The sequence below is a fragment of the Schistocerca cancellata genome, chromosome 1 (genome assembly GCF_023864275.1).
Source record: "Schistocerca cancellata isolate TAMUIC-IGC-003103 chromosome 1, iqSchCanc2.1, whole genome shotgun sequence".
NCBI lineage: Eukaryota > Metazoa > Arthropoda > Insecta > Orthoptera > Acrididae > Schistocerca > Schistocerca cancellata.
The window spans coordinates 867,582,607-867,603,353 of record NC_064626.1 but is presented as its reverse complement, the minus strand read 5'-3'; the positions used below and the strand labels follow the sequence as shown (position 1 = coordinate 867,603,353).

The 20,747-nt window shown below is 40.7% G+C and overlaps 1 protein-coding gene across 1 annotated transcript in view; it reads right to left on the bottom strand.

Annotated features, from left to right (window-relative positions):
• LOC126162530 (proton-coupled folate transporter-like) overlaps positions 1-19,727 on the bottom strand; it is an 81,943-nt gene extending 62,216 nt beyond the window's left edge. The window contains exons 1-2 of the mRNA XM_049919105.1: positions 19,698-19,727; positions 211-330 (exon numbers count right to left, since the gene is read on the bottom strand). Coding sequence (XP_049775062.1) covers positions 211-310 — 100 coding nt within the window. The 5' untranslated portion in view covers positions 311-330; positions 19,698-19,727. The remainder of the gene's footprint in view (positions 1-210; positions 331-19,697) is intronic.
• Positions 19,728-20,747: the final 1,020 nt, after the last annotated feature.

Here is a 20,747-nt window from a genome sequence, read left to right as displayed (position 1 = left end):
CAAACGACTGTACCCCATGGGGTTTTGGTGTTTAGAGGACCTGCAACACAGCTACGTTATGTTGGTTGTATTCGGCAGTGGCCCACTTTTTTTGCTGTCAAGTGTACATCTAGGAGGCCTGTGTGCTGCACGCCCCTGTTGCAGCGATGCGGAAGCAGCAGGCATCGAGGTGCGCCTCGACACCCGGGGCGCGGTCAGCGGCGCACTCACCTGCAGGGGGTGTGCGGCCATCTGCAGGCCCATCCTTCACGCTTGTCTCGCCGTCAGACATTGCTTCTTTTGGGACAGCAACTTTCACAGTAGTTTTCATCGTAATAGTTATCCAGCACACTGGAAAACAAACAGAAATAGATAATTGCAACTTATCTTTCAGTTAAATCGATATTACAGTACTGCTACTCACAGCAATGGGGGTAAAGCCCCTTGATAAAATATGTGTAGTGGGTAGTACCATAATATTTCATCCTGTGTGTTCATGGAAAGTTTTTCTTTAACTAGAATAAACGTTCAGTAAGACTCCTTCATTCGTAATGGCTCCATAACGATTTTTAAATGATACTAGGAGAATGTTCCCCTTCAGAGTGGAAAATAAAAAAAGAGAAGCACTGTGAAAAATTGGAAACGTGTCTTCGTGAGTGATCCACCATTTCAAATTAAGATATTAATGTCATCAGAGAATGTCCCTTTCAACTCGCCAGCGCTCCTTAATGACTGTATTTTGCTAAAGGATAACTTCTAATGAGGTGCATCAGACGAGAGAAGCCTCTGTGACTCTGATATTAGGTTTATTATTATTGTGCTAGCAAAAAATTACCATCCACTGATATTAAACTGAAGAAGGAATCAGTAGAGACCTAGATCTAGTGTTTGTGTTAGGCTTCCATGCTGGAGTCAATTTCCATAAAATTCTTGTGGATTTAAACTCGCACCGTATTATAAAACTATAAACCGAAGTTTCATCCATTAGTCCATGTGGTCTTCATCAAAGAATAGAACATTTAAGGGATCATTTACCATTTTAATTTGTAGGGGACTACTAAGGAGCTTCTGCAATATTTTGTACTTAATTCTTACCTTGAACTACGGGATACCACTGACATCACAGTCCAAGGTGGTAGCTGGTTGACCTTGACAAGTGCAGGTGTTAGTGTGGGTTGCTTAAATGCTAGGGGCAATGACTTCGTCAATGAACTTGAATCATCAGGATGGCGAGATATTTAAAAATACAAGATTACCCTGGTGGAAAAGTTTTTTAGCCAGTTGTATAATTAATAATCCGAGATGGCGGAGGCAGGAAAAATTTCCATTAAAATAAGACAGGGTAAATATTAGTGTGTAACTATTGGGAAAGAAATATTCAAGAGTACTAAAACGTCGGAAGCCCATTAGATTTATAAAACGTTCGTAGCTAAATCGAGTAGGCCTACTATATACTAATGATCAATACTAATTTCGACTTATTTGTTGTTTACATAAATGACTATGGAAAGCTGCTGCTGATGTGGACACGTAACCGAGCCAAAATTTTAAATGGTGGAAATTCTAATGTCAGCAGATACGGATTATCAGCAACATAGAACCTGCCAGATAGACTATTAGGAACATAAACAGAATGTGCGTATTGTTCACTAGATTATCGAACATTAGACTGTAGAGTTTGAGTTTCTTGATGATAATATTATTCTAATAGTCTACAGGTGGGTTGTTATTCATGTTCGTAATACATTTATTTCTATGTATTTGCTTGGTCTTTATTGTTGGCAGTTTCACATAGCAGTAGAGAGTTTCCCAACATTTCTTAACTACTTTAAAATCCGTTAATGTAGATTTATAGTGCAGCTTCGCGATGTATCACAGTATGTGATTTTTCATTTAATTCCCACTTGTGGTGCTTATAATATGCCAAGCTTCTCTATTATTTGTTCAGAACATACTGAATGATCATTTGTATAATTCTGGTTCGTTGAAGTCGATTGACTTCAGGGAATTAGTATTTATGAATATCTGCTATCGTGTAATGATGGTCATCATGATCAGGTTAACTGATAGTCACCATGATTGAGGCAATGACAGTCACCATGATTGGGGTAATGGCATTAACTGTGACTGAGTGAATGGCAGTCAGCATGATATAGGTAATGGCATAAATTTAATCATTTCAGTTGCTGATGAAATCCTAATAAGTGTTCGAATTATTGCTTCCAGTTTCAATTCAGTAAGGTATCAGACCGCTGGCACGTTCACAGAGAGATGACAAACTATTCATGTGATTAGAATGAAATTTTCACTGTACAGCGGAGTGTGCGCTGATATGAAACTTCCTGGCAGATTAAAACTGTGTGCCGGACCGAGACTCGAACTCTGGCAAGTTCTCTACCAACTGAGCTACCCAAGTTCGAGTCTCGTTCCGGCACACAGTTTTAATTTGCCAGGAAGTTTCTTATGCACGTGATGTCTCACACCACCTCAGTCTAGCTCTTGTTGGCGGTGTAGACAGAATGTGCCTGTTAGGTCTCTACAAAAGACTCCCGAGCGCATGAGCGTCAACTGTACCTCGCTCCCTGCTGTGATAAATAATCAAATACTTTTGAATATGTTGCTAATCGAGTGAAGAAATTTTCGTGCCTTGTATGCGTGTATGTGTGTGTGTGTGTGTGTGTGTGTGTGTGTGTGTGTGTGTGTGCGTGCGTGTTTATTTACTATGTTTATGAATTTTTTTTTATTAATGGCACAGTGGGAAATACTGTGGATATTTTTGAACATGACAGGCTTTCCCAAGAAGTACGAGGGTTGGAACTTAAATAATGGCAACTATTTATTCACAATGGATACTAAAGAGTTACGTCTCTGCACCTGTTACTTAAGTCGTATTACTGTTCGTTTTTGGAGCATCACTTGCGACCAACTTTGCGAAAGAAGTGGCGACACTTTCTGCGCAATCCACCTATGATTTTGCACGACAATGCGTGGGCGCATACAGCGCAAGCTGTGGCTGCTCTGTTCGGTCGATGGGACTGGGAAGTACTGTACCAACTACCATACTCCCAGAACGTAATTCCTTGCGACTTGTATTTGATTTCGAAGATGAAGGAACCACTACGTGGCATTCGCTTCAGAACTGTTACAGAGATTCGACAGGCAGTATACCGCTCCATTCGCGCCATTAACAGAACAGGCTCTGCTAACGGTATACTTACGCCTTCCACATCGCTGGCAATAGGTTCTAGACAACGCTGGAGACTACTTTGAAGGACAGTAACAGGTGCAAACATGTAACTCTTTTGTATCGGTTGTGAATTAATAGTTGCCACTATTTAAGTTCCAACCCTCGTGCATACTGCACTCTCTCTGGCTGTTTCATTTTGATGAATGCTAAATTTTTTCCGTGCCACGGCCGTCTTGCATTTTTTTGAGTTTGTGATTGATTAAAGCTTTTTCCCACCAGAGCCATCTTGCCTCCTTTAAAAGTACTGTCATCTTCAGGGTGTCATCGATTGGAGGCCATTGATGACATCATTGCCCCTGGCATGTAGGCAACTCACACTAACAGCTGCACTTTTCAAGGCCAAGTGGCCACCATCTTTGATTATGATCTCAGTGGTATCACATACGTCAATACAGATTTTAATTACTGCTTAATAGACGAATAACTTGTAGAATTTGCATTCGGACTATGTGTTACATTTCTTCTAGACAATAGGGAATTAAATGCTGTGAAGTGTGACTATTTTAGGTTCCGTGACCTTCTATGCACCACTGGATAAAAAAGTTAAAGATTTATTTTCAGCTGTAGCTCACTTTCACTTGACATATTTGGATAGTAGTTTTTTTTATTACATTCCGGTTTGTTAAAAACAATTTAACTTATTCTCCAAAATGTTTATATACAATGGCAAAAGCGCATTCTTAATTATGCAATTAAGAATGAATCTTTAATTGACATTGTGATAAAAATGAAATAAACATCGCAGTATTAATGCTGGCAGAAATCTAGGGAAAATGTGTATAGATCGTTTTAAAACATACACAAAAAACAAAAAAATCAGAGACTGGCAATATGGCCTAATGCAAATTAAAATGGTTATGTAATTTGAAAACACTGAGACAGTTCAAGGCGTAAGAAAAAAAGCAACATTAGGTGTAACATAGTTATTCCATAGAAATTAGGGGATGTAGGCGGATGACGACTTCTTCTCGTGATATTTTGGTTGACAATTGGGCAACCATCTTCACATGAATTTTTACAAACCGATATCGTTAGTGTACATTAATAAGCTTATACCAAAAATCGGTACGTTGTCTCATGTGCGTAGGTGTCGTTTGCTTGTTTGCTCAGTGTTGAATTTAACGCTCTCTGTAAGGTATTGTTCCATTTGAGGCTCACAGGCGTATGCGAAACGGTTTTCTAGAATGCATGCCCTCTGCAGACTTGCGGGCCCACTGAATTAAAATACAGTGGTCAAACTAGTACTATTAACTAGTACTATTAACTGATACTAAGGGTGAAATCATAATTTTTTTACTCTGCAAAGAAATAAAAAAATTACACCCAACTGAAAGGCGCCATCAGCATTAATAAGGACTTCCGCCTAATGTATTACCACAGATTTCTCAATAAGCGAATCCCAGATGGCATCTCATCTTGACTAAGATTTTTTGCGGCGGAATAATCCGTGGTATGTTCCTTGGAGATAAATGCTCAGCTGTGGTTGCATTACCTAGTTGCGAAAGACGAGTGTAGCGATCATGTTCCACGCAACTTTCACGAATTTTACGTGTGTTATGTCAAACGTAATTCTAAATTGACATTGTATTCAACGTACTCCAGTCTTTCACAAACAAAAGTCATCCTTTACCCAGCTGAGGACGCAGGTCTTTTTAGGTGGCCAGAAGATTAGACAGATCATTCAGTTTTGTGTAAGGCAAGATATATCACATTCAATAGAATTCAGTCCAAAGAAAAGGAAATATGTAAAACTGTATGTGCATCGTTCCTGGATGGGCACATTAAAGTGCATTTGAACTGGAAATCACACAGACGTTCTTAAACCCTTGAGTTCACCAACGTTTGCTCGAAGGGTAATTTCTGATGTAGCTGAAACTATCAGAAAAGTTTGTTACTTTCCATAATTCCATTCTGTGATGAATTATAGCATAATTTTCCAGTGCACTTCCACACACAGGAACTAAATATTCATTACACGTAGACGTGTTGTGAGGATATAATCTGGTGTCCATTCACGAGTTTCAGGTAATAAACTTTTTAAAAACTAGGTATGCTAACAACTTCTAATCTCTTATGAAGTCTGTTGTGAAGAGTCAGGCAATATTTTCAAATAATATTGGCATTTATAAATGTAACTCTAGCAACAAAAATAGCCAACACTATCCGTAGCTCAATTTTACTTTTTCACAGGAAAGGGCAAAGTATGCAGCCATAAAAATATTTGGCCAGGTCACCTACCTAGGTTATTAAAGGTGCTGACAGATAGTGGAAGTTAAAAAAACAGGTTGAAATCATCTATACTCGACATCTTCTATTCCATAGACGAATTTCTCAGTGCATAGTGTTATGTGATAGTGTTACACTTATTAGATTTTTTTATAGATTAATATAACGCAGATAACAAGTGTGTAGGCTACGTGTCACGAATATGATATACGGAACACACAGAAAACTAGATTAAACTAAAGTAAGGTTATCCCTCCCCCTTTTTTATTCTACCTAATTTAGACGAAATGTTTCCCACATACGGGGAAAGGTCTTGGACATCAAACGCTCCTTATCATATTTATCTAGTGATTCACCGCGTTTAAGCTGTTTAAATTTAACGTGAACAAAATCCATTTTCCTTGAAGACTGTTCCAGCTACTTTGCAAGGCTGTCCTGTCTCCACGAGAGCCACATGTTCGTTGTGTTCCAGCGCTCGAAGGAAACTTATAACTTGTAATGGGTGGCCGCAGCTAGGCTCTTGCAAATTCAGGTTCATATTTGTGAGATTACGAAGAACGGAATGCTCTAAGAACCCTTTCACTTTCCTATTGACTGAGACATCTAGTAATGACAGACAGCCGTATTTTCCCATTTCCATGGTAAACTAGATGTACTTATGGATTGAATGTTATTGTAAAATTCGTGACAGATTTTCCTCAGCTTGGGTCGAGAAATCAAAAACGTCATCCACGTACAGCCAGAAGACTTACGCTTTAAGTTCCACCGACTGGACTACCCTCTGGTCAAAAGTTTCCACAAAAGTTTGCTAGAAGAAGGGGCAGGGGATATTCATGATAACATCGTTAATTTGTTCAAAATATTTAGTGTTGAATAGAAAATAAATTGAAGACATCGTATGACGGAACAGCTTTGTTGTATCTGCTGTAAAGTAGCTGCCTATGAGTGACAAAGAATTCATCACAGTGATTCTAGTGCAGAGTGAGACAACATCAGTATTTACTAGCAAGTCCAATTCATTGAGAAGTAGAGACTTCAGTCTCTGAGAATTGCTTACATGATGTGGGCATTTTCGCACAAAACGTTTCAGTAATGAGGAAAGATGTTTTGCTAAGTCATATGTAAGTACTCCAACGTTGCTCACAATTACCCGTATTGGGAGAGTTTCCTTCAGAATTTTCAGAAGACCGCAAAACTTTGGTGGAATAGAAATGTGGGGCCTTAATTTTTCATAATTTCTTGTGTGATAGAAGAAAAAAATTAACAATATCGACAGTTTGCTTTCAGCTCTACCTGTAGCTTCTTCATCAGTCTTACTTGCGTTGGTTCACTCAACAGGCTCCAGAACTATCTGTATACATGACGTGGAAACAGTGCAACGGCGTTGCTCTTATCCGCTGGAAGGACCAACGTATTAGCATTTCTTCATAGTGCGGTCCTTTTCTTGGAGTAAATATTTTTCTGGGGAGGCACTCTTGTAAGGGTGCTGCATTTTTCACACCTTGTTTCTTCTACTCCGTCACTTGAAAAGGTATAACAGCTGTTTCAATAGGACTGATAACATCCGTTAAGGGCAGTGTTATAGAAGTAGGTACGAAGTTAAAACCGTTTCCAACAAGAGACAGCGTCGCGTTGTTCAAGACCTTATCCGTGAAATCGGCCAAGGAGCATCGGCAAGCAATGTCTTGTTGCAACGTTGTTGACTGCCGACGAACTTCTTTGATTGTCTTGTTTAAGACTGCTTATGTGCCCGGTCCAACATGGCGCAAGTTATATTACCCACCCATTCCAAGATATGTGAGTAGAGACTGGATGGAATCTCCAATGTGTCTGCTATACACTGTTTTCAAGTTACGACAAGTTTGCTGCGCAGAAAGTCAGCAATGACTGAGCTTTGCACCTCCACGGAGCATGCCATGGCCTATTCTCCGCGAGAATCTTGTGCACAACAAGATATTTTTGGGATTAAATTATTAAGGAATCTTTAGATCATTTTCTTCCTGATGACGGCTTTCAACTGGGAAAGGTGTGGGAACAGAAGATTTCTTTGATTCCTTTACTAAAAGAAAAAAAAAATTCCTAACACCACATCCAGCGACACTTCATTGCAAATTGTTTTGCAACTGAGTTTTAACTGTGGTCCGCAATTCGCTAGAAGGAGCGCATGTAAAAAACCGTTACACAAAACATGCGCGTGTCGGATAAAACAGAATTCCACAAATGGTGTGGCAGCTGAAGATAGCAAAACGTAGGCCGAAGTTTTAAATTTCACGTTTAAGAAATCTTTCACGCAGGAGAATCGTACAAGCATATCGTCGTTTGACCATCGAACATAGTAATAAGCATCCCAGGCGTAGAGAAACGACTGAAAGACAAATAAGCTGACATAGCCGGATGGAATCCGATTTCGGTTTTACAAATAATACTCTACGGCATTGGCCCCTTACTTAGCTTGCATTTATCGCCAATCCGTCGTCCAGCACAAAAACTCAAGCGACTGGAAAAAAGCGAAGGTCACTCCTGTATATTAGAAGGGTAAAAGAACGGGCCCGCTAAATTAGAGACCGATATCCTTAACAACCGTTTGCTGCAGAATTCTTGATCATATTCTGAGTTCGAATACAATAAACTCCCTCGAAAACGCGACGCTTATATAAACAAATCAGCACAGTACTTGTGCGAAACTCAGCTTGCCCATTCTCTCACGATATACTGCGAACTATGGATGAAGGGCAACAGTTATATTCCATACTCCTCGATTTCCAGAGAGCAGTTGACACGGTGCCCTACTGCCGACTGTTAACAAAGGTACGAGCATATGGAAGATGTGCACAGATGTGCGAGTGTGTAGAAGACTTCTCAAGAAATAAAATACAGTATGTTGTCGTCGACGGCGAGTGTATCGTCAGGAGTGCTCCAGGGAAGTGTGACAGGACCGTTATTGTGTTCCATAAACATAAATGACCTGTTGGTGTCGAACTTGAGTGACTGTAGGATAGAATATGATTAGACATAACTTCTAATTGGTGTGATGAATGGCACCTAGCTCTAAATGTAGAAAAATGGAAGTTAATGTGGATGAGTAGGAAAAACAAAACCGTGATGTTCGGATACAGTGTTAGTAGCGTCCTGCGTGACAGGGTCGTTTCGTTTAAACATCCGAGCGTAACGATGCAAAACGATGTGAAACTGAGCGAGCACGTGAAGATTATGGTAGGGAAGGCGAATGGTCGGTTTACTAGGAGAATTTTGAGAAGGTGTGGTTCATCTGTAAAGCAGACCACATATAAGACCCTGGCGCGACCCGTTTTTGAGTACTGTTCGAATGTGTGGGATCCTCGCCAGGTCGGATTAAAGGAAGACATCGAAGCAGTTCTGAGGCAGGTAGGTTAGAGCAATACGAAAGTTTTGCAGAGATGGTTTGGGAACTCAAATGGGGATCCGTGGAGGGAAGGCGACGTTCTTTTCGAGGAACACTACTGAGTAAATTTAGACGTCCGGAATCTGAAGTTGACTGCAGAACGATTCTACTGCCGCCAACATTCTGCTGCCGCCAGTATACATTTCACGTGAAGACCCTAAGACAAGATACGAAAAGTTAGGGCTCATACGGAGGCATACAGATAGTCGTTTTTCCTCACTTTTTGCGAGCGGAACGTAGAGGAAATGACTATTAGTGGTACAGGGTACCCATCGCCAGGCACCGTACAGTGGCTTGCAGAGCGTGTAAGTAGATGTAGTTGTTGGAGCAGAAATTCGGAGGAAGCCGGTATTGCAACCAAGACCTCTACATATGAGCCACAGCGTAAAAACTTAGTATGTGCACCAGCAGTTCCCAGTTGTAAAAATGATTGACAGCTCAAATATCGTTAAAAGAATCACCAGTTCAGAATCCTCATGGGATACTCATTATTTCGAGAGAACTTCGCGTAACAGAGTTTATATAATTCTGTGCTTTTTTGCATGGATCTATATGTTTTTGATGGTACTTTATGAGGCCTTCAAAGTCGTCTTCATTTCGGTATTCGTCACTGATAGCGACAGAGACAGCAACCTGCAGAAATGGCATCGACCCAAGCTTATTATCGACGCGTAGTATTTTGTGTACATTAGTCGAGTGGATGAGATGGATCTTGATTCGCCTCATCGGTATTCATGAACGTTAAACATTTATACGAGTGTATAAATATTAGATAAATGATTCGTGGAAGTGTGCTTCCTGAAAGTAGCAGTTGCCATTAACACAGACATGAACATGATTTTTTTGCTTGAACCAAGAAATGCAAAATTTTTTCTCATCATATATACAGTTTTATTACCCAAAGAAATTTACGTAATTCAGAATATTAACATTAAATAATCAGCACCGTTTCACGAGAGATGAAATAACTACTCACCTTACGACTGCAGAGCACCTGGTACACATCAAGAGAATGGTCGAAACACTATTCCACGACTGTAAACAGAAGACTGTGCTACCCAACATGGAACGCGCGCAACTCCATTCATTCACGCCGTAGTCAGTCAGTCATTCATCACCAGTCGTACCACCCTCTGACGTAAGTTGTTTTCACGTCCACATCACATGAGTAGTTCAGATCGAACTTCCATGAGTTCATTGTGTATGCGTATTGTGTAGACGTTAAACATAACAGTTTTATGTGGGTTACTTAGAACTACGTTTGTGTAAGATACCAGTACAGGTAAGGCCTGTACTACCTCAATCACGCGACTGATTACCTAAGCAAACGTTTGCGGTAGCCTTTGCGAAATACCATCGGTACTCCACCTCGCTTTGTGTTCATTGTTTGCTGTCTTCTTTATTTTAACGAGTGAAGAGGCTACTCCAGGTGTATCGCAGGGTTCGACTTCCACCGCCCCAGGAAGGATCTGCGATCGCTATCACTGTCTGTCTGCCCCATTTTCGCAGCAGCATTGAACGCGGGTCTAGGCTGGCAGCACTGAGACAGGGAGGTGGAGCTTTTTCCGCAAAGCTACTCTTCTCGTGGCGACTCAATTTTCTCGTTTGTTTACTCTCGCAGCCAACTGCTTCGTTAAAGAGTCGTGCAGACAACAGCTCCGTTTCACAAAAATGTTTGCTGCACTCCCATATAGTTAGCAGCTTCATTTCATAAAAATCAATTTTTCGCAGTTCAACTCTTTACTGTCTATCCGTTACTCGCCGTGCATAGGTGAGTCGACATTTAACTAAAGATTTTATTATTCTGCGTTCTAAACTCGTCATTTACCCTAGGATGTGTATATTGTTGCCTCTTCAGTCAAGAGTAGTTTGGGCAGCTCTCCATGCCAGTCTATTCTGTTCAAATGGCTCTAAGCACTATGGCACTTAACATCTGAGGTCATCAGTCCCCTAGACTTAGAACTACTTAAACCTAACTAACCTAAGGACAGCACACACAACCATGCCCGAGGCAGGATGCGAACCTACGACCGTAGCAGCCACGTGGTTCCGGACTGAAGCGCCTAGAACCGCTCGACCACAGCGGCCGGCCGTCTATTCTGTGCGAGCCTCTCCATCACTGCATACCTACTGCAAGCTACATCCATCATTTCAACCATCTTACTGTAGTGAAGGCTTGGTGATCCTCTACAATCCTCCGAACATCCCCCTCCTCCCCCCCTCCCCCACAACCAGTGACGCCGTCATCCAATCGACATCTTGCCACTCTTTCATTAGGAAAACTATTTCTTCTATGGTCGATCGTTTATGTGACTTGCAGTAGATTCACAAGTCACTGAACAACAGCTTGCAATCTTGAGACACATTGTTAGAATCAACAGATACCATAATAGTTTGATAGACCAAATACACAATAAAATGTCTCTGAAAATAGCCTCATTTTCGACCAAAGGGCCAGTACTTGTAAGACCATCTACGTCTCCTTACCTTTCCCCGGAGACACCTGTTACAGACTCGCGAACCTTCTTGAAGGTCATCAAATCAAGGTAGCTTTCATAATTAACGACAAGGTCCTACATCTTTTATATTACAACTAACGATCGTTGAAAGATCCGTATCCTCGCTCAGGAGTCTACAAAGTCGTGTGCTTACCGCGCCGCTCTTCGAACATTGGTCAAACTGTCCGAGCTCTCAAGACTATATTTCAAGAACACTTTTTCACTAGGAAGTGCGCTGTCAAAAACACCTTGGCCTTTTGCAGTCACCTTAAGAGAAGCAAGCATAATCAGCCTCCTCTGTACAAATTCCAGATCCTCCACTAAAACCAAGGGGAAAAAGCTTTCACTTTTGGAAAAATTAGAAATTTCCAAGTTCGTGAGACGGTCCGCGGAACAGTCTTAACGAGCAATTGCTTACAAAAAATCGAACTTTTTACGATACTACGCTATCCATTTTCTTTCCAAAATGAAATCTTTCTGTAACCTTCCCTTCTCCCTCCCCCTCCACAACAACTCACACCCTCCCCTCCCTCTTCTTTCAACACTTATGGCACGTTTCTTTCCAGTCTTCCCAGGTCCATGTTTTTCTCTAACAGCACGACAAGCTCACCTTTCCTTTATTGCAATATTACCCTCTGTCTTACATGAAGCTCATGTCACTCCGCTTACTTTTTTATTCCCCCTAACATTCTACTCTCAATATCAATGCACAAGATTCCCTATACATTCCATCTCCTCCCCTTCCTCTCCTCCATTACTCTCCTCCATCCCTTCCTCCTCATTCCCCTGCAGGTCATTTAAATTCCCACTAGTCCAGCGCCCCCAACCAGCTGCCACGCAGCTCACAGTGTCTGCTTTCAAATGGTTCAAACGGCTCTAAGCACTATGGGACTTAACATCTGAGGTCATCAGTCCCCTAGACTTAGAACTACTTAAACCTAACTAGCCTAAAGACGTCACACACATCCATGCCCGAGCCAGGATTCGAACCTGCGACCGTAGCAGCAGTGCGGTTCCGGACTGGAGCGCCTAGAACCGCTCGGCCACAGCGTCCGGCTGTCCGCTGCCGTAACCTTGCTGCATCACTTGCGTGTTTACGGTGGATGAGGACACTGCAGCGCCACGTCATTCGGTTTGATGGTTGTGGACGCGTACCTACTGCTGCGTTGGCTCTTCTTTGTGCTATGGTGAGTTTTAATTACAAGGCACTTTCTGCTTTATTACTTTTATATTTTATCAGCCCCTCCCCCCTCTCTGCACTTCTGTATACTCAGTGTTTCTGCTGTTTATCTTTTTACCTGTTTTTAGGGTTTCCTACGTTAACTTGTAGTTCATAAAAAAGGGTGTTTTCCACCGCCAATTTACACGACAGCCAGGCTCCATACTTACCGCTTTCAGTACTCAGTCGAGTGAGTTTTAAAGTGTTTCAATTTACTCACCTCTTAGTGATATTAGACCCTCTGCTCACTGTAGCTGAATCGGCACAAGTTGATCCCCGACAGTCCCAGAGTGTTGGGCGCGCCAGCTTCGCGGCCTACCTCCCACAATAACGCAACGTCATTTTGTAAACGTCTATATGACAACGCCTCACTGTTGTCACTACTCTGTATACAACTGGTGTTTTCGCATTACAGCCGTTAGCGTTTCGCATTTGAAAGTCGGCAACAGCGCTACGGAATGGCAGGGATCTACTGACGCCCTCTCGACTATAGCTTCACGTATTTCAGCTGTAATTATTTCCTTATTGTTCCAGTCCGATGATGCGCTAACCACGTGAAACGCATAATTAGAATTAATAAAACAGTTACATAATTGCAACAGAGACTTCGCACATCGTGAAAACCGTAATTAGAATTAATAAGACAATTACATAATTGCGACAGAGACTGTTCAATCTTTTGGATATTTATCTACTTTTTCTGCATCTGCCGTAATCGAATGGAACAGAATATTAGTCTCAGCAGTGGTGCTCAATATGACCAAGATTATCTGTGAGACTATTGCAACATGATCGGCAAACCCCAAAGATTTTATTTCTTCTCAATGATCTATGATTCCCTCTCCAGATTTCTACTTGGCTCCTTTTATTGCTTACTCAGTGTATAAATTGCTTATCAGCGGGGATAGACTACCACCATGTCTCCCTCACTTCTCAAATACCTTTAATGTCCTTCGGTTCTTACAACTGCTGTCTGGTTCCTGTAAAAGCTGCAAATAACCTTTAGCTTTTTGTATTTTATCCCTGATAAATTCAGATTTTGTGTGTATTACAGGTAGGAATGTCAAAAGCGTTATCTAAATCTACACTATCTACATACGTAGGTTTGCATTTCTTCAGTATGTTTTTTAAGACAAGTCGTAGGGTCAGAAAAGAACTTGGAAGAGCAGTTGAATGGACAGCATCTTGAAAGGAGGATGTAAATGAACATCAACAACAGCAATATAAGAATAATGGAATGTAATAGAATTAAATAAGGTGATGCTAAAGGGATTATATTGAGAAACGAGACACTAAAAGTAGTAGATGAGTTTTGCTATTTGGGTAGCTAAATAAGTGATAATGGAAGAAGTAGAGGAGATATGAATTATGGACTAGCAATAGCAGAAAAAGCGTTTCTGAAGAAAAGAAATTTGTTAACATCGAATATTGATTTAAGTGTTAGGAAGTCTTTTCTGAAGGTATTTGGCTGGAGTGTAACCAGGTATGGGTACGAAACATGGACAATAATTGATTTAAACTAGAAGAGAACAGAAGATTCTGAATGTGGTGCTACAAAAAATGTGAAGATCGTGTAATTAATGAGGATATACTGAATAGAATTAGGGAGACAATAAATGGCACAACTTGACTAAAAAAAGAAATCGTTTCATAGGACACATTCTGAGACCTCAAGGAATCACCAGGTTAGTACTGAAGAGAAGTGCGGCAGGTAAAATCCGTAGAGGGAGACTAGGAGACATATACAGTTATCAGATTCAGAAGCAGGTATGTTGCTGTCGTTATTCGGAGACGAAGAAGGTTGCATAGGATTGAGTAACATGGAGAACTATATGAAAGCAATCTTCAGAGTGAAGACAACGACGACGACGACAACAACAACAACAACAGCTGGGTCAATAATGCCTTGTTAGTTCCTACACTTGTTCGGAACCGAAATTTAATTTCCTCAGGTCGGCTGTTATCAGTTTTAACATTCGTCTACAAATAATCCCTACCGGAATCTTGTAACTGTGGCCTCTAAAACTGATGGTTCAGTTATATTGACACCTGTCAGGGCTTAACCTTCTTCTGAACAGAAATTATTTGCATTCTTCTTTAAGTTTGACGGGTTTCCGCCTGTCTTATGTATCTCGCATGCGTCACTTTTACAAGGATCTGAATAATTCTGAGAGAACGCCTTCTACTCCAGGAGTCTTGTCTCAACTTAGGTCTTTCAGTGCTCTGTCAAATCATTCTCGTAGTATCACATCTCCCATATAATCATCTACTCCATCTACCATTTCTATAGTATTGTCTTCAAGTTAATTTCCTTTGTATCCATCTTCCAGTCTTTCTTTGTTTGCTTAATACGGAGGAGCTCTTAATATTCAAGCATGTGTTTTGCTATTCTCTATAGATCTCTTTAATTTTTCTAGACAGCATCTACTTGTCTCATGCATGCTTCAACGATTTTTAATTTCTCCTCTAGCCATTCATGTTTTACCATTTTGCACTTCCCGTCAATCTCACATTTTAGACGTCTGTATTCCCTTTTACCTACTCCATGTATGTGATTTATCTTTTCATCAATTAAATTCGCTATCTCGTGTGTTGCCCCAGGATTTCTACTTGGTGTTGTCTATTTGCCTATTTGACCCTCTGCTGCTTTCACTATTTAACCTCTAAAGGTACCTATTCGTCTCATATTGTATACTTTTTCCCTGTTTCAGCCAGCTGTTGACTAATGCTCCGTCTGATACTCTTAGCAAGCACTGGCTCTTTCAATTTACGTAGGTCCCATTCCTTAATTTCCTACCGTTCTGCAATTTCTTCAGTTTCAATCTGCAGTTTGTAACCACTAAATAATGAACAGTACTCACAACCCTGGGAATCTTTTACACTACAAAATCTGGTTCCTAAGTCACTGTCCTACTATTATATATCTGACACATTCTGGCGTTTCCAAGTCTCTTCCACGTATAGGTCCTGCTTTCATGGTTATTAAACTAAGAATTCGCAACGATTAAATTGCGCTCTTTCAAAATTCTAACAGCCGCTTTCCCCTTTCATTAATTTCCCCAGTCTTCTACTATTTTTCCATCTCTTCCATTTCAGACTCTCGAATACTCGTCCTCTTCTCCCTTAGTGTTCCGAATAATTTCTTTTATCTCACCATACATTCTTTCAATCTCTTCGTCATCCTCGGAGCTAATAAGCATAAAAACTTGTGCTACTGTGGTGTGTGTTGGCTTTGTGTCTATCTTGGCTACGATAATATGTTCAATATGGTATTCATAGAACCTTCCGGAATTGCTGTACTCTTATTCAACATTTTAGATCTATTCGGCATTATCCCTATTTGATTTTTTTATTGATAATCTTGTACTCCCTCGCTGACCAGAAGTTCTTCCTGGTACTGCACTTCACTGATTCCCACTGTACCTAACTGTAAGCTCTACACTTCTATTTTTACTCCTAAAGTCTCTAACCTAGCTACCCAATAGCATTCCACGCCATGAGGAGCAGAACCCAAGTTTTATTGTTCCTAGTGATAGCATCCTCATGAGTACTCCCTGCCCAGCTATGCAAATGGTGTACTATTTTACTTCTGAGATGTTTCACACAAGAGGCTATACAGAGAACAATAGCAAGAACTACTTGTTAACGTTAAAGTATCATTCTCCCACAGAAAATCAAATCCAAAAATACAGGTGACCAATAAATTTCCAGCTTCAGAACGAATGATCTATTATCAAACTGTTCAATAGTTACTCTAAATGAATTTGCAATGTAACTATCTTCGTCCTGTGCCCGAACGCCACGTACGAGTAAGGCCAATGCCTGTTATTTTTCCTGTACTCTGCAAACTAAATCACCAGACAGAACATTCAAAGCTGCCATTGTGTTGATAACCACTACAATATTTCTTTCTTTTATATTGCTTTTATAGCAGATTGGTCAGTCTCATTCGCTACGCACATTTTCAATTCCTTTCTATGTTTACGTCATACTTTCTCCCTTTATTTCTCTTCTTCTGCCCATACCTGTACCTCCGGTCAGTGTTTTGCGGCTAATATTGACCGTGTCTAGCTTTCCGATTCCGTTACTGTCGGTCCACCCGTGTTCATACTTTCATTGTTCTGATCCCGTCCTTGTTGGTTATCATCGTCACTCTTCCTCGGTTTTCTCCAGAGATATTCATTTCTATATGCTGCCATAACGTCACTGCCACTGCCTCGTATTGCTGACGTTATGATGTCTCGGTTGCAAATTTTGCCCATTGAAGTCTCCAATCTTTTTCTATCATACCTATACTCTCTAGAACCGCCAGAATTCTTCTACGTCGTTGTCTAGTATCGTTACTAACTTCTCGTTAAGTCAGAAGGGCAGATTACATTTGAGAATCGGCAGAATATTGGCTGGTGGCCTATCTTACTCCGAGTACTTTGCTTTATCGAACTATTTCTCAAACAACCTGCGATGCGGGCTTTGCCTCAATCCGTATGGCTCAGTATTGAGAGACTTTTGCGGAGTTTCTTCTCCACTTCACGTGACCAATATTTCGATAGGTGCGCTCGAATTCATATGTTTGACGTGTCAGTGGATACTGTTGCCCATTATGTGGCGTGCGTAATGGCATATAACCTCTGACAGACATGACCTTCGGACTCTCTGTCCAGTTTTGGGCAACACATTGTGGAAAGATTTTATGAGAACCACTGGGCATACTTTGTGCATTCTGAGTACGAAAGTGCAAAACTGACGACGCCGTAATTACTGGTTTCCAGTATGTTAGTCGTTACAAGTGATATTGCCTCCGCACCAATGGTGGTTCTAGCAATATTTCCCTCATTTATAGCATTTCCTATCCCTACATCAACTGATTCGGTTCACACTTGTATCTTCTAATGCCGATCCAGTGACTTTGGCGTTCTAACACTTATTTATTTCACCTGGGTTTTCGTTTCGCTGACTTCCTGCTTTAAATTTTTCCTGGTAGGTCCTCAGTCTTTGAAAATTTTCGATTACCTGTCAACGGCTTCGCGGAACCTGTGCGTTTTCGCTGATAAGCGTTTTCCTCTAGCTTTTCAAGTGAATCTGTTTGTTTTCTGATAACTTGTGCAGAGCCAGCCATGACAAAACTTTTCCATCGAGTGTGCAAGATGTTTGAGACAGGCGAAACAAGAACGTAATAATTCCAATTCCAAAGAATGCAGGTGTTGACAGGTGTGAATATTACCGAACTATTTGTTTAATAAGTCATGTTTGCAAATTATTAGCAAGAATTCTGTACAGAAGAATGGAGAAACTGGAAGCCGACCTCGGGAAAGATCAAGTTCGATTCCGGAGAAATGTGGGAACACACGAGGCAATACAACTTCTCTTAGAGAATAGGTTGAGGAAGAGCAAACCTACGTTTATGTCTTGGAGACTTGGAGAAGCCTTTTGACAATGTTGACTGGAGTACTCCTTATGAAATTCTGAAGTTAACAGGGGTAAAATACAGGGAGCGAAACGCTATTTACAACTTGTACAGTACCCAGACGGCACTTAAAAGAGTTGAGGAGCATGAAAGGCAAGCAGTGGTTAAGGAGAGAGTCAGACAGGGGTATGGTCTATCGCCGATGTGATTCAGTCTGTACATTGAGCAAGTAGTGAAGCAAACCAAAGAAACGCTTGGAGTAGGAATTAAAGTTCAGGAAGATATAAAAATTTTGAGGTATGCCGACCGCATTGTAATTCTGTCAGAGACAACAAAGGACTTGGAAAAGCAGTTGAAGGGAATGGACAATGTCTTGAAAGGAGGACATAAGAAAGCAAAAAAGGATAATGGAATGTGGTCGAATTAAATCAGGTAATGCTGTGGGAATTAGATTAGCAAGAGCGACAAGTAGTAAGTGAGTTTTGCTTTTTAGGGAGCAAAATAACTAATAATGGTTGAAGTAGAGAGGGTGTAAGATGTTGACTGGCAATGACTGAAACGGAGAAATTTCTTAACATCGAATATAGATTTAAGTGTTAGAAAGTATTTTCTAAAAGTATTTTTATGGAGATTAGCCATCTATGGAAGTGAAACATGGACGATAAATAGTTTAGAAAAGAAGAGAATAGAAACTTTTGAAATGTAATGCCATAGAAGAATGCTGAATATTCGCTGGGTTGATCATTAACTAATGTGAAGGTGCTGAATAGAATTGGGGAAAAAAATATATTTATGGCACAACCTGACCAGAAGAAAGGATCGGTTGATAGGACACATCCTGAGACATCAAAACTCTCTCCTCCCTCCGAACAGGCCTCGTAAGGATGAACGGTACCGACCGACCGCCGTGTCATCCTCAAAAATAGGCGTCAATAGATGCAGATATGGAGGGGCATGTGGTAAGCACATCACGCTCCCAGCTGTTGTCACTAAGTGCTCGTCTTTTTACTCCATCCACTTGCCAAATTTCGTCTGTATTGCTTCCACTTGAAATTCTTCGACCAAACCTTTTTCAATCTTTTATACTTTGTGCCACTATTTACTCAATTTATTACGTCCGTACAGCGTACTGTGAAATGGCTTCCACTGTCACTTACAGTTCTTTTCGCAATTCACTCATGCTACCGCCTTTCGTTGATGAATCCACAGTGGTCATGGTCAAATTATTTAATTTTTGTATTAGTTTATTTATCTACTCAGGCATAATCGTACTACAAAGTGATATTTAATATTAGTACGAGAAATAGCTGCCTTATAATGTTGTAAACGAATCTAACAACTTTATTACACATCAATATGGAGATTAAAATTACGTTTAGCAGGAATTACAATTGTCCACGATAGCACTACAAACTCGATCACAATTGTGTCTCCAACAGCAACATTATCTGACATGCTTCGCCTAAATATGCCTACTCAGTTACAAGAAATAGAAAAATAATACATGCACTACCATCACTAAATCTACGACTAATCATTCCGCCCGACACTTCCTTCCTTCTTTTTATTATCTGTTTTAATACACTCCGTGAGTGTGTTTGATAATGAACCAGAAACTTACAAGAAATAATTTAAAATGGAAATGCATCTGTTACAATTCAATTTCTTAAAACAAAATTAACGTTTGAAGCTGAACATCTTACCTGTGGCCCAGATGGTCGACTCTGCAAGACTTTCTCCTGACTGCTGTGGCGGAGATAACTGAATGTCTCACCACATTGTTCCCCGATCACACCAATCTCCGAGATAAGTTTGCACGTGACGGTGTATCAAGAATACTGGTACACACTTCTTTTCCTCGCTTTCGCAACCACTTCCAAAAACATCGCCACAAGGCGGAAAGGTTTTGGATTGGAAGCATCGAGCCCCATTTCGACATCACATGAACAGAAAGTATTTGACGCCCTGGATACTTCTTGTTAGACGATCTTAAACTTCACATTTTTATAAAAGCTAGAGAAATGCCAAAATGGCCTCTGTTTTTAGTCAAATACAGCGAATATTGCTCATTCCACAATAACCAAACTAGTTAGTCAAGTTGAGTGTTGTCCTTCATCATTTATCGATAGTGAGGGGATCCTGGACAGTTTATTTGAGTTGACAAAACCGATTGTCACCCTTCGGGCAAGCATTATTAGAACTTTAGACCTTGGCAGTCTTGTTCAGTTGCTTCTTACGCTTGCAGCGCTGACTGACGGGAACTTTTCTTTCCGCAGTGACGTCGATACCTACCTTCATTGTGGGCCTGACCAGTAATGCTCCCTCCGGATTCGCTCAGTTGTCCTCGTTGGTTCCTTCTGCCGGAAGACACATCACTGATGTTGATAAATTCAGGCTACCATTTTACAGCCTCGGATGGTGCCTGATTTCTGTCACAGAGGGAATTTAGTTGGGCATGTACATACGTTTGGACACACAATGTACGTCTGAAACTCGTAGCCATACCGTTTGGGGACACAGCGAATCAATTTCTAAGGGATTTGACGAAAGAGACCAAATTTTTTAATCTAGTTTTTGGAATAGGTAACCTCTATGACCAATAGAAACAGCTATGGTTTCTTGTTTTCGTTTCCTAGTTACATGGACTCAGAATATCTCGCAAGTTTAGGTAGTACGAGACTTATAACTCAATGTATATGCAACTGAATCTAAGCTGCAGAACATAGCTGAAAGTAATGCTGTCCCGTAGCTAG